The sequence below is a fragment of the Eulemur rufifrons genome, chromosome 23 (genome assembly GCF_041146395.1).
Source record: "Eulemur rufifrons isolate Redbay chromosome 23, OSU_ERuf_1, whole genome shotgun sequence".
NCBI lineage: Eukaryota > Metazoa > Chordata > Mammalia > Primates > Lemuridae > Eulemur > Eulemur rufifrons.
Genome location: NC_091005.1, coordinates 13,048,171 through 13,060,510, shown reverse-complemented (window position 1 = coordinate 13,060,510; position 12,340 = coordinate 13,048,171). Strand labels below are relative to the sequence as shown.

Below are 12,340 nucleotides of genomic sequence, written 5' to 3'. Positions count from 1 at the left end.
GGAACTCCAGAAATCAAGTCAGGCTCTGCAGCAGCTCAGGGCCCTTCTGCTGGTTCTCCTTGCCTGCGTGCAGATAAAACCTCACATCTACGCACGATGAGCACTTTCAGCCAGGGGGGCCACACTGCATCCTAAACAGGGGACTACGGGCCCACCGGGAGCTCCAGGGGCTGGCGGGGGACACAGACCCACACGCCCACGGCAGGGGCTGTCTGGGTGACTGGATCTAGCAAAGGGGCTTCTTCTCTATTAAAGGCGGCAAGGTTGGGAGTGTCGCTCAGGACACCAACCCCTTCCTCTCTGCCAAGCTCAGGGACCAGGCCACCATTAGGACGAACTGCCAGGTCAGGCCTGCCTGAGCTCACAGAACCGCTAAGCAGGTTCCTGAGAAGAGCGGCTGTTTGGGAAACTCTTAGGCCCACGGGGCTGGGTCCCTCGAGGTCCTGGAACACCTGGGGCACCAGCTTCTGGACAGAAAGTGAAAGCAGCACACCAGAAAACCAAAAGCAAACCTACGCACGAACGCTTCAAGTTTATGAACAGACAAGGAAGCCTGCAGGCGTTTGCCGTTTCCATCCCACTGGCACCCAGGCAGCCCCGACGACGCTCTGTTTGCCGAGAAAGAACGAACTGGTCGCTGCGGAGTCCGGCTGCCCTGCCCTCCCGGCCGGAGCCCGCCAGGGAGGGAAGTAAAATCAGCCTTGACCCAGAGTCCTTGCCCGCACACCTTCATTTTACATGGATCATCGGGAAAGTTCTATTTGAGACAGAATCTATTTTACTGACAGGGACCCTTGGCTTTCTCGGTCCAGAACGGCTACCCCGAGGGGCCAATCTCCTTCCCGCCTAACCAGCCCACCCGGCCCAGGGCTCCGACCGTTGCCCACCTTCCCTGGCACACTCACGCATACCCAGGCTTGGGCCCGGGGAGGGGACAGAGTTTTGCAGATAGGGTCAGCCCTCTGGACTTCACAATGGGTAGAGGGGCCAAAGGTGACGGGAGGCTTTATTCCAGACTGCCACCTGCAGGTGGGGGGCTGCAGGGCCTCCCGGGATCAGGCTCTTCTGCCACCAGCGTGATGACGGGGTGGTCCCATGCAGAGCCACTGTCCTCGGGGACCTTCCGAGGGCTGCACGGCCAGTGGCCTCTCAGGCAGGGAGGACTCAGGACTACGTGTGCGCTGGGGGGTGTGGGGCGGCGGCATGGTTACTCCTGTCCAAAGCCCTCAGTCTCCTCAATGGCATAGAGCAGCTTCTCCTTCAGCTGCTCGTAGCTCTTGTAAGGTGGCAGATCCAGACGGTTGAAACTGTGGGGAGGGAAGCAGGACCCTCAGCAGCCCTGCCCGGCTGCAGGGGGCCACACAGCTCAGCCACTGCCACAGGCTGATGCAGCAGGCCCCCCACAGCGCAGGCTCCGGGACCATGGGGGCTGGGGAGGGGCCAGGACGGCTGCACAGTGGGGAGGAGCCGAACGGTGACACCTGGCGGGTTGGACGCCCAAGGCGGTGGCAGCCGGAGCACATCACAGCCCCATCTCGCCAACCCACCACCCCAGAGCCACAAACAGCTGCCAGAGTCGAGGCTCGGAGTGGCTGCACCCGCTGGGCTGCCCCAGGGGGTGTCTGGTCTATGAGGCTCCCCGATCTGCCGCTGAGACCAGCAGGCTCACCAGGTGTGGCTTCTGGGCAGCCAGGTCTCCTTGCCAACCTTGTCAATGCAAAACTTCTGTGGTCCGTTGCTACCTGTTACCCAAGGTCAAACACACCGTAAGTCAACAGAAACGTCCCTTCCCAAAGCAGGGCCCTCTGGCTACACCCACAGACAGGCTCAGCCCTCTCCCACTGACCTGCTTCCAGGAACACACTGTCCTCACCCCCAGCCAGGGCCCCAGCAAGGCCAGGGAAACGTACCGATGAGCTCGGCAAAGCCCCCAACGGGCAGGCGGCAGGTTCCGGTCACAAACTGCAGCAGCCGGATCCTTTTCTCGTTGTCCATCTCCTTCACCACCTGGAACGCCGCACGTCAAGGCACATCAGGTGGCCCACTTGGCCAGGCCCTAACGGGGAGCTCCCCAGGTCAGCGGGGCCCCTCTTTGGGGCTGAGAAGACAAAGCCAGGTTGGGCGGGGGTGACAGCCACCAACCTAAGAAACCCCAAAGGTGCTTTCTCTAAGAGGCTGTGTCTGCAGAGCAGTCCCACCAGTCCACAGGACACCTCTGGGTCTCAGGGACACCTCGGGCCAGGTATTCTCTTCCCCTCCAACTTCTGCTTTTAAAAATATACTAAGGACGGGAGCGACTACTTAACGGGTGTAGGGTTCCTTCGGGAGCAGATGAAACGTTCTGCATCTAGATAGTGGTGGCAGCTGCACAGCACTGCGAATGTACTAGAAGCCACAGAATTGTATTTCTTAAAATACTTAAAATGGCTAATTGTATATGAATTTCACCTCCACAAACAGTACATACACAACGAATATGTAAGTTATACTTATTATTTTCTTATGTATGCTGTACTTCATAATGACAACAAAACCCATATATATAAAGAAATCAATTCATTATATCCAAGATGACAGCTCACTCGATTTTTCTGGAGCCAGGGGACTGCCTTCCCGTCCTGTCTGGCCGGAAGGGGACTACACAACTGGCAGCTTTACTTCCTTCCTGCAGGCCACCCCCTGCCCTGCACAGCAGCTGGCCCAAGGCTGACCACTGACAACCTCCTGTCACACTCCCTGGCCACGAACCAGCTGCAACAGCCTCCATTCACCCTAAGGCTGGGGTTATCGTCTCCTTTTGCAGGTTGGGGCGGAGGGAGTGGTGAGGGGAAGGTCAAAGGCGAAGGGTTCTTGGGCTTGAGGTCTAACCTGGGCCTCGGGACGCACCTGCCAGAACCACTGGATCTGCTTGCTGTTCTTGGTGTAGTGCCGGTAGATGGTGTTCTTCTGCCAGTCGCTCATGTCTATCTCCTGCATGCCGCACAGCATCAGCTGCAGCAGGGGGAGGCCGTCAGCACCCGGCCGCCCCTCCCCGCGGGGAGGTCTCCCACTCACCAGCAGATGGAACAGTCCCAAATGTTTCCAACTAGCCACTGCTGCTGGCAGCTTTAATAATACGGGTAACGCAAGTCCCTGCTTTCTTAAAACATGCGTCCAGGGACATGTGGGCTCTGAGGACCCAGATCAAACCCATCTGCCTGCTGGAGCAGCGGTTTTATGGGTGAGTTTCTGCGGGTGTATGGTGAGCACACCAAAGAGCAGGATCACCCCACAAGCAGGGGCTCAGGGTCCCAGCAGCCCCAGACACTCACCTCCAGCTCCTTCTCGTCAAAGTAGCGCAGCCACTCTAGCGGGGCCACCTCGTTGAAGCCATCCAGAAAGGCTTTGGTCTGCTCTTCCACGCCTCGGGTGAAACGCCAGTCGGTCAGCAGCCTAAGACCAAAGACCAGCCATGGGTGGAGCCCGAGACCACGTGGCCAGTAATACACAGGGGCACCAAATCAGCAGAGAAACTTCTGGCACACCTAGACCCAGTGTGCTGAAGACCCAGTAGAACCTTGAAAAACTCACAGTGACCCGGAGATCGCAGTCTCTGAGAGCACCCTCCTCACCCCCAGCACCTGCTCCTCCTGCTCCTGCCACCGTCACCAACTGAACCTCAGACACATGCAAGTGTGGAGGTCACAGGCCAGACCAAGTGGCCTGACGGACAGGCAGGGTGGAGCGTGCCCCCAGCACGCATCACACGGAAGTCCTTTCAGTCAGGAGGGGGAGGGAGACGGAGACACCTAAGCTTGATGCCTCTTCAAAGAAATCCAGCCCCGTGGTCGTCCCACATGGCAAAAAAGAGCAAGCTGAGGTCAGGGACAGAGGACCTCGAGCTCTGGCTCCCTCAGCTCACGTCATCATGTGACTGGCGCCAGCGGCTGCCACTGAGGCAGAGGCAAATGGGAGGGTCTTGAGTCGGGGGTGACCTACAGAAAAGCCCTTCTCTGCAACCCGCCTGCTCCCCTGTCCCCCAACCCCTTCCCCAGCCTGCAGAGCTCCCGGCACTGGAGACCTACATGATGTACTCCTCCTTGTTCTCCTCGGTGACACGGATGCTCTCGCCACCTTCCTTTAGCTCGTGGGTTGTCACCTTGCCTAGGATCTCCATGTCCTGGATGAAGTAGAGCTCCAGGCCACACTCTTCTAGGTTGTTCTCCCTGGGGACACAGCACACCAAGAGGGAAGACGTCTATCTCAGCAGAGTCTTCCCAGGATCCTGTGCCATTGCTCACTTTCAGCGCCCATGAGTCCCCAAGGGCTCACAGGTGGCCTAGAATCTTGGGCACAGGATAGCTCCCAGACACAAGGAGAGAATTCCAGAACTGCCCTACAGGGGACCTAGAAGCTGCTCCTCCGCCCAAGCTCTCACCAAGACAAGTGCTCAGGGACCTCCCTGGCCACCACTGGAACCCACTCCCCAGCTGGAGACCTGGCTGCTGGCAGGGCAGGGCCACAGAGGGAACTCACTTGATCCAGACGATGGAGTTGTAGAACTCGGGGTCGATGGATTCCAGGTCCTTCAGGGTTGGTCTCTTGTTGAGCATCCGCTTGTAGAAAGGGAGAGTAAAGCCCGTGTCGATGAACTTTCCGTGGTACAGAGCCTGGGGAGGGAAGGGGCACGGCAGAGAGCTTTGGCCTTCCCTGGAGACGGCCCACCGCAGGCTCTTGGATGCGGCATCAAAATCTGCCTCCGCGACCTGCCTTCCCTCCCTGATAGAACCTCAGGGGCCTGGGAAACTGCAACACCGTTGTCCCGCCCGGGACCTTGGGATGCACTCCCACCCCACCCTGCAGATCCTGGGAGCCCACCTCCAGGCCCGCCACCGGCCCCGCACACCTGCCAGGCTGGCTCCCGGCCTAGCAAAGGTCTGCCCCACCATCAAAGAAAGGACTTGTTCAGAACGGCCCCCGGGGGCAGCCCTGACTCACTGGCATGCAGGGCTGGGTGGCAGAGGCAGCCAAAAATAATGCAGACACCACTGGTGGCGAGAGCTGGCGGCCAATGGTGAGTAATAGTCTGGGGTTTTACTGGTCTGTCCTGTTACTGCTGGGCCAGGCGGGTCTCTGGACCTGGGAGGAATGTGCTCGCTCCCAGAGCCCAGCACCTTGGCCAAGAACCTCCAGACGACGGGAAGGGCCATATTTAGTCACGGACTGGCGGGGCCCTCGGGTCCTGGAGGGGAGCTGGGCCGGACACTCGGGAAGTCAGGGGGTGATGCGAAGGACAGTTAGCACTGACACGTCTCAAACCACCAAACGCGGCAGCAGGACTGTGGCTCCCACGGCGCCCCCTTCTCAATCCCAGTTCTCCACACTCCCAAGACACTCAACGGGGCAGGATCCCCCTTTCCAAACTCACATTGCGCCCCTGTTTCTAGGTCAATGCAGGTGCTGCGACTCCCCCTCCGCGCTGCTCGCCCACCTTCCCACAGACGCCTCCGACACCTCGCACCAAGCTGGGTTCTGTTCTAAGCTAGTGTTGCCTCCGAATCCCCTTCCACAAGGCCTTAGTGCCTCACTTGCACATTCCCAAATGCTTGTGACACACAGTGGCATCTCCCAGAGACAGGCAGCAGGTGGGCAGCGATGGTTTCGCTCGGCCCTGTCATCCCAACGCCCCGACGCATTTAACGTTAAGTGACATCCGTGGCCCAGAGACCCTGGGCGTCTGCTCAACAAGTCTGGCACAAATCGACACGGGAAACCCTTCGGTACCCTCGGGGTGGCCACTGAGAAAGCTCTGGTTTCTCCAGAACTCTCTCTAGCTTTTGCGTTTTTAGGTTAGGAGTTCTGTGGGCAGGAAGCTGGGGGCCCAGAGAGGGAGCGCCGGCCCACGGGGCTGCTGTTCGGTCCGGCTGCCGCCAGGGGCACAGGGCCCACCCTCCCCGCAGGCTGCCTCTCCCGGAGGCCGCGGGGAAGAGCGGATGCCCCTGTGCCCGGCACACTTCACCAGAAGGAAGAGGAAGAAGAGAGGAGAGAACTCCTGGGACCAGGGCCCGCCCCCGGCGCCCCTCACCATGGCGATGAACCTGCCGATGAAGCGGAAGTAGGTGAGGTGGTCGGGGTTGATGGAGGAGGCGGGGTTGATCTGCAGGCAGTAGTTGTTCTTGCCGGCATATTCAAACAAACAGTACATGGGGTTGAGCACCTCGTGGGACAGGAGGAAAAACCACTCTCTGCGAGGGAAGAGAGAAAAACAAGAACAACGGACTTAGGACTCTCTGCCAGCGTGGCTCGGGTAGTCTGGAGACACGTGTCCCGGGGAGTAGAGCCATGACCAGGGCCTGGGCCAGCCCACACTAACAGCTGGTCAGGGCGCGGGGCAGGCTCAGACCTGGGCAAACCAGGACGGCAACTGCATTCGAGGACGATGCTTAGGAAAACCTGCCCGTGAACCTGTTGGCTCCCAGGTGGTGCATTCTAGGACCTCACATGACAACATCCAGAGCTTCTAATGGCAAAGGGGCTCCCTGCACCCAGGGCCACCACGCACAGTTGTGAAGGCTGTGCACTGCACAAGGGCACTATGTTGAAGTATCACAGACCTACATGTTTATTATAACAACCTTCTTGCTTTGCTGGTGCTGTATAAATAGCAACCACCCTGCTTCCACCCTATCTGGGGAGGCAGCACAACATGAACACACGGTAACATGTTCCCAACTCCTGACCCACGAAAACTGTACATTATGCTGCCTCTAGATCATAACCTCACTCCCAGCAGCTACGCCACAGGCACCTCACGTCCCTCGCCCCTGCCCTCCCCTCTCCCCAGGCCCCAACACCGTGCCCTTTCCCACACTTTCGTGTAGTCATGTGACCAAGACCCACGCCTTAGCATCTGTTTGTGCCCCAGGTACAAGCCTCAAGCCAGAATCCAGAGTCCTTTGGGGCTTGAGCTAAACCAGCAGGGGGACGTCCCAAGGAGGCCAGTCCCTGGCTGCTGGGCTGTTTGTGGCTGGGCAGACGAGGAGTCCTTCGATGCAGAGGGTGCCCCGGTATCCTGTCCGTGGTTCTACCCTGTGGTAGAACAGCATGACGTAACCTACCATAGGGTAAAACCACTGGCAGGACACAGAGAGAGAGACACACACAGGGCGCGAGCCACACCAGAAGCCCACCAAGCAGAGCCTGGAGAGGTCACCACGGACAAAGGACAATCCATCCACGGGGGGCCAGCGCAGAAGGCAACACCACCAGCGAACAGAGGACCAGAAGCAAGTTAACCCCACACCAAGCGAGAAGACGTCCCCCCACCGTGAGAGGTCACTGAGCGGAGAGGTCACCGCGGGCCCAGACGCTCCTTCCCTCTGTCGGGGCCCTTCTGCCCCGTGGTCCGAGGCACCGTTTCCCAGAGAGCTGATAACTGTTGCAGGTGGACTGGGCTGAGGGCAAGACGATGCCTTGGGCTCATTTCAGGGTCACATCAGTTGTTTGAATTTACTGACCCCGTGCATGTGACATGAGCTGAGTCCTGATCAAGGCCCTTTTGGTCGTGCGTGACACAGCTTATGCACACTGAGACACCTGACTTCTCCTGCTCCAGCTGCCTCAAGAGGAGTGAAGCCCAGGGCTGATTTTAATGCACCTGTTGCTGGACTGGTTGTTAAAGTATAGAAATAATATCACAGTAATTGGTAAAAGAGCCACTCTCCTGAGCCCCTCCCCCAAGTCTCCCCATAACCCCATAACTACGGGGTTAGTTCTAGCCAAGATAGGGGACCCCAGAACCCTACTCTAGGCCCACTTGGACCGGCCATATGGATTTAGTATTTTGAACGGCGCCCCGTGCCAACTTCTGAAGACGCACGAGAGCTTCGGGAGTGAGTCTGCGCAAGGAGGAGGCAGGTTTCTGGCCGCGGGACCCGCAGCCCGGGCAAGCGGGTACAGTGCAGCCTCAGGGCACTCGAGCTCACCTGGCGATGCCTCCGTAGTCCAGGCCCTCCTCGCCACGCATGATGATGTAGAGCCGGCGGCGCAGGTCGTAGGGTTTCATGTTCATGATCTGGGGAGACAGAGCATCTGGCCAGCCTGCCACTCTCCCGCCCACAGCAGGGCGGGGACAGAAAGGGGGATTCTAAGGCCTCCTCCCCAGCAGACACGGTCACCGAGGCCCACGCCTTGGACACGCAACAGTGTGGGTATAACAGGCCATGGGGTAGAAGAAGGGGCCGTGGGCGGAGGGCTCTTGCCTGCCCCTGGTCTTGGGCTCCATAATTATGCTCTAACCTGTTGGAAAGAATCCTCAAAAAGTGTCTGCCTGGAAACGTTGATCTTCACGTGGCTGGGCAGGGCATTTGACTGAAAAGAAAAGGGAAAAACCTCAAATCAGGGCCACGAGTGGTAGTCTGGTCTCCTGTCTGCATGAACTGGGATCCCCACCACCCCTGGGCCAGGACAGGGAGAGCATGTCCCTGGGAACGGAAGTTGGGGTTACACCAGCATCTCGCTGCCACCTAAGACAGACATTCCACCACCTGCGGCGGGGCTGGGACAGCTGGTGACCGAAAGACGCCAACAACCCCAGCTGCCCTGGGAGTCCCAGGACCAGAACTCACATGGCAGAGGAAACGGAACTGGTGATACTTCCATCGAAAACTTCGATCGTAGGCACCAGGGGAACCTTGCTTCGGCCTGGGAAGAGCAAAGATGTTCTAGAATCCACATGATTTCTCAAACAATCAATGGTTTGTCTTTGTTAGCCCTGAGGATAGCTCATGCGATGTTAATTTAAAGATGAGTAAAGGGAGGCACACAAGAAAGAAAGTGACTTCCATGAAGATCTTTCAGGAGTGAAAAGGAGAATCTAGAAATAAAGCCAGGCCTCTTGTTTTTAGAGAAATACGTCCAGCTCCAGCGATACTCTGAAGGAACAGGACTGTCCCTGGTCCCCAGCCCCTGTAGTGTGACACCAACACTGGGCACCAGAGGGCAGCAAGAGCAGCAGAGACAACACAGGCCCCCAGCGCCAGCAGGACAAGGACACCCTGGGCTGTGCCTACAGACACTGCTGTCACTGGCGGCAAGTCCTTACCCCGACTCAAACCCTGGGCGAGGATCCTTAAAGGTGGTGGTGCGGGTGTTGTGGTCCACGAAGTATCGCACCCCCTCGCTGGTGTATTTCATCTCCCACCCTGAGGGCAGAGCCGGTTCCTGGATCATCCTGAAAATACAGGGGTTGGGGGGTTAAGGGCTGGCCCCACCTTCTGGGCCTCAAAGCGCAGGAGGCTGGGGTCCCCACAGTGCTGCCTTGTCTCTGCTTTCCCCAGGCTCTGCAGGACCCGTGGCGGGCAGGGGGCCTCAAGGATACGCACCCAGCATGACCCAATTCGTGAGGTCACTTCTGCAGTACAGAGAGGTCACTCATTATCTCAAGGCCAAAAAAGCCAGCCCTGAGTGGACAGCACGACGCTGAGCGGCCACCAGCGATGCCGAGACACCAAGTGGCCCAGCCTGACTTCTCCTGGGGGGTTGGGGAGCCAGGTGCCCTCAACCTTTTTGCAATCAGATTGTCGGCAGCCTGCACAGTCCGCACAAAGACCGGTGATGCCTTCCAGCAGGGCCGCCCTCCACCCGCCAGGACGGTCTGTCTACGGAGCTACTCTCAAGCTCTCCTCAGGGCAACGCTGCATCTGTACCATGAGAGTCTCTGGGCAGCTGCATGTGGCGAAAGGTCCCCTGACATCAGCCCTCTGGGACAAAAGCAGTCCGAGGCCACTCAGCCCCAGTGCTTACCCTTGGGTCCGAGGGTCCTCCCACTGGGTGGTGCGAGTGTTATGGTTCACGTAATACACCCGGCTATTGTCCTGTCTCTTCTCTGCCATGGGGGAAGAAAGAGAAAACAGTCAGGTTCAAACATCTTGAGTTCTTTCGGTCTGGCTCCGACCCCCTGTGTGCTGGGTCTGAGTTTCTGCCCCTGTTGCCAACCTGTTGGAGACGTTTCACTGGCCCAAAGCCTGGCCCACTCGCATTTGTCACTGGGAAACAGGACAAACACAGGCCTTCCTTGTCGGGGGGTCGGGGAGGGACAGACACATTTCCAACTCGAGATGAAGCGCGTCTTTGGTTGTCTGGGTTGGTGGAGGGAGGGGATGGTGTGGCAACGGGGACGGAGCAGCCCGGCTGAAACCAGAGGCGTAACTGCAGCCAGCTGTGTGCAGCATGGACGCACCGCAGCCGCCCGCCCCGCCAGGCCCCCACCCCTCTCCCTTGGGGCCGATCCCTGGTCCCGAGACCGCTCAGTCCATAGGAGGCAGCCAACCTGGGCGCCTCTGCCCCACAAGGCAGGGTCCCTGCGGGGTGGCTGCACGTCCCCCCGTAACTCTGTGGTCAGCAATCTGCACCATGGGGCCCCCGTACCCTCCACATTCTCTTTCTTCTCCTGCTTACAGGCAAAGTTTTGTTCTAAAACTCACATTTCCCAGAAAAACCTCCATCTTGCTTATGAGTAAATAAATTATGGCTGGGGCTGTGGACACTTAAAATGCCCGTCTTGTTTCCACACCTAAGTGCGTGCTTTGAGACGCGAGTGTTTGCAGGGGGAGGGGGTGAGGCAGACAGACTCTGCGCAGCTCTGGCCCGTCTCTAATCTCTTGCCTGTTACTGATACACTGATGGTGGCTCTGGGGTCCCCAAGGGTGGCAGTCTGAGCTCCAGGGGCAGACCCAAGCCTGGCTGGTGACTCTGGACCTTGAGAGGGGTTGAAAGGGGTGAATGGGAAGAAAAGCGAGGGGCAAGGCCCCAGACCCCCAAAGAGGTCACCTTTCCCGGGCCATTCCTGAGCCTTCAAATCTGTCTCTGTCCTGAACACAAACGATGCTAATGGCTCTCCTTCGTTAACGATGACAGGCAGAAATGAAAGAAATAAAAATAATCAGTTCCAGAAGCTGCGGAGAACTCAAAAGCTGAAAAAGGAACAGAACGGGGAGGACCAGTACCCCCTGATCCCCTGCAACAGGAATGAAGCTGCACGTGCCCAGGATCAACCCAAGGTCATGGTCTCTCTCTGACTCTCATCCACGACTCAACTGAAATTTTCAAATAGGCATTATTTGTCAATCACGCCTCAATAAATCTGGATAGACAGATAGATAAAAATAAAACAAAAGTAAAGACAAAAGGAAAGAAAGCAAAGGAGGTGCCCTGAACTGTTATAGAGCCACCGCCATCTCAGCACGGCTGAGCGACCGCCCACAGAAGGAAGACTTGCCAAGAGGCTTCCAGGGGAGGGGGCCGCTCCCCGCCCAGCAGCTACTGCTTTGAACTAGATCCTCCGCGTCTGCCCTGCCAAGGGCTGAAGCCAAGGCTAACCGCCGGGCCGGGGGATCTGTCCAGTGGGTCTGAGGCCTGTGCCGTCATTTCTGGCTCTGCTGCCGCGTGGAGGCCACTCACGGCCCACTGAGCTGCCTCACTGCTGCGAACGATTTCATTGCAGTCTGGGGGCTGGGAAAGTCCTTAAACGAGCGCCTGGCTCGACCTCACTTTAGGGGTGAGCGGGCTCGGGAGAATTCAGTCACACGGCCAGAGCCAGGGCTACGGGGGAGCAGATGCGGATCTAAGCCAGACCGCGGGGTCCTGAGTCCCAGGGCAGTGTGTGGGGACATGGCAGGGTCTCTCCTGGGGCAGCAGAGGGACACCAGCAGGCTGACAGCAAGCTGCCCATCGATGCAGTTCTCGCCTGGTTTGGCAACTCATTCTTAACGAGCCCTGGAGAGGCGGCCCCTGCCACAGCCCCCAGGGAAGCCAGCACAGAGCCCTGAGGATTTGTGATCAGGAAGGCACACTGGCCTTTAGCCAGAATGTTCTTTTTCTCAATTTGGGACTATTACAGTTTGGTGGCTGTTTCCTAACCGTTCATAAACAGCATTGCCTCTGGCCGTGGCGCCTCTGTTCCCATCTCAACGATTTTCACACTTGGCATCTGGCAGCTGCTTTCAAGTCTCTATCAGCTGCTCTTACCTGGTGACCGTCACTTAGCAGAACTGGTACAGAAAGAAAACCCTTTGACTGGGCTACACCACCTGCCTCTACAGGGCCAGAAACAAACCCAGGTCCCTGGCTGCAGGTCACCAGCTGCCAAACAGGCATTACAGATTCTCAGATTCTTGTTTAATCTGATGCGCTTTTCCCTGCCTATGCCTAGGCAGGGATCCTAAGTGCTTCACCCTCTCGCTGTGACTTGCTGCCAATTTCTGAGATTCCAATGACACCTTTCATCGGTCCAGGGAGCCAGGTGGGTCATCTGTGTGTGTAGGTGAAAATCAAGAAATGTGTGGAAGCTTCACAAACTAGG

General features: G+C 58.0%; 1 protein-coding gene across 1 annotated transcript in view; it reads right to left on the bottom strand.

Annotated features, from left to right (window-relative positions):
- Positions 1-439: 439 nt before the first annotated feature.
- The window catches only part of WWP2 (WW domain containing E3 ubiquitin protein ligase 2), a 120,271-nt gene continuing 108,370 nt past the window's right edge, over positions 440-12,340 (bottom strand). Inside the window, exons 12-24 of the mRNA XM_069456663.1 lie at positions 9,784-9,865; positions 9,083-9,211; positions 8,607-8,682; positions 8,278-8,349; positions 7,965-8,053; positions 6,065-6,224; positions 4,516-4,649; positions 4,065-4,205; positions 3,312-3,432; positions 2,887-2,991; positions 1,911-2,007; positions 1,670-1,742; positions 440-1,307 (exon numbers count right to left, since the gene is read on the bottom strand). Coding sequence (XP_069312764.1) covers positions 1,208-1,307; positions 1,670-1,742; positions 1,911-2,007; positions 2,887-2,991; positions 3,312-3,432; positions 4,065-4,205; positions 4,516-4,649; positions 6,065-6,224; positions 7,965-8,053; positions 8,278-8,349; positions 8,607-8,682; positions 9,083-9,211; positions 9,784-9,865 — 1,379 coding nt within the window. The 3' untranslated portion in view covers positions 440-1,207. The remainder of the gene's footprint in view (positions 1,308-1,669; positions 1,743-1,910; positions 2,008-2,886; positions 2,992-3,311; positions 3,433-4,064; positions 4,206-4,515; positions 4,650-6,064; positions 6,225-7,964; positions 8,054-8,277; positions 8,350-8,606; positions 8,683-9,082; positions 9,212-9,783; positions 9,866-12,340) is intronic.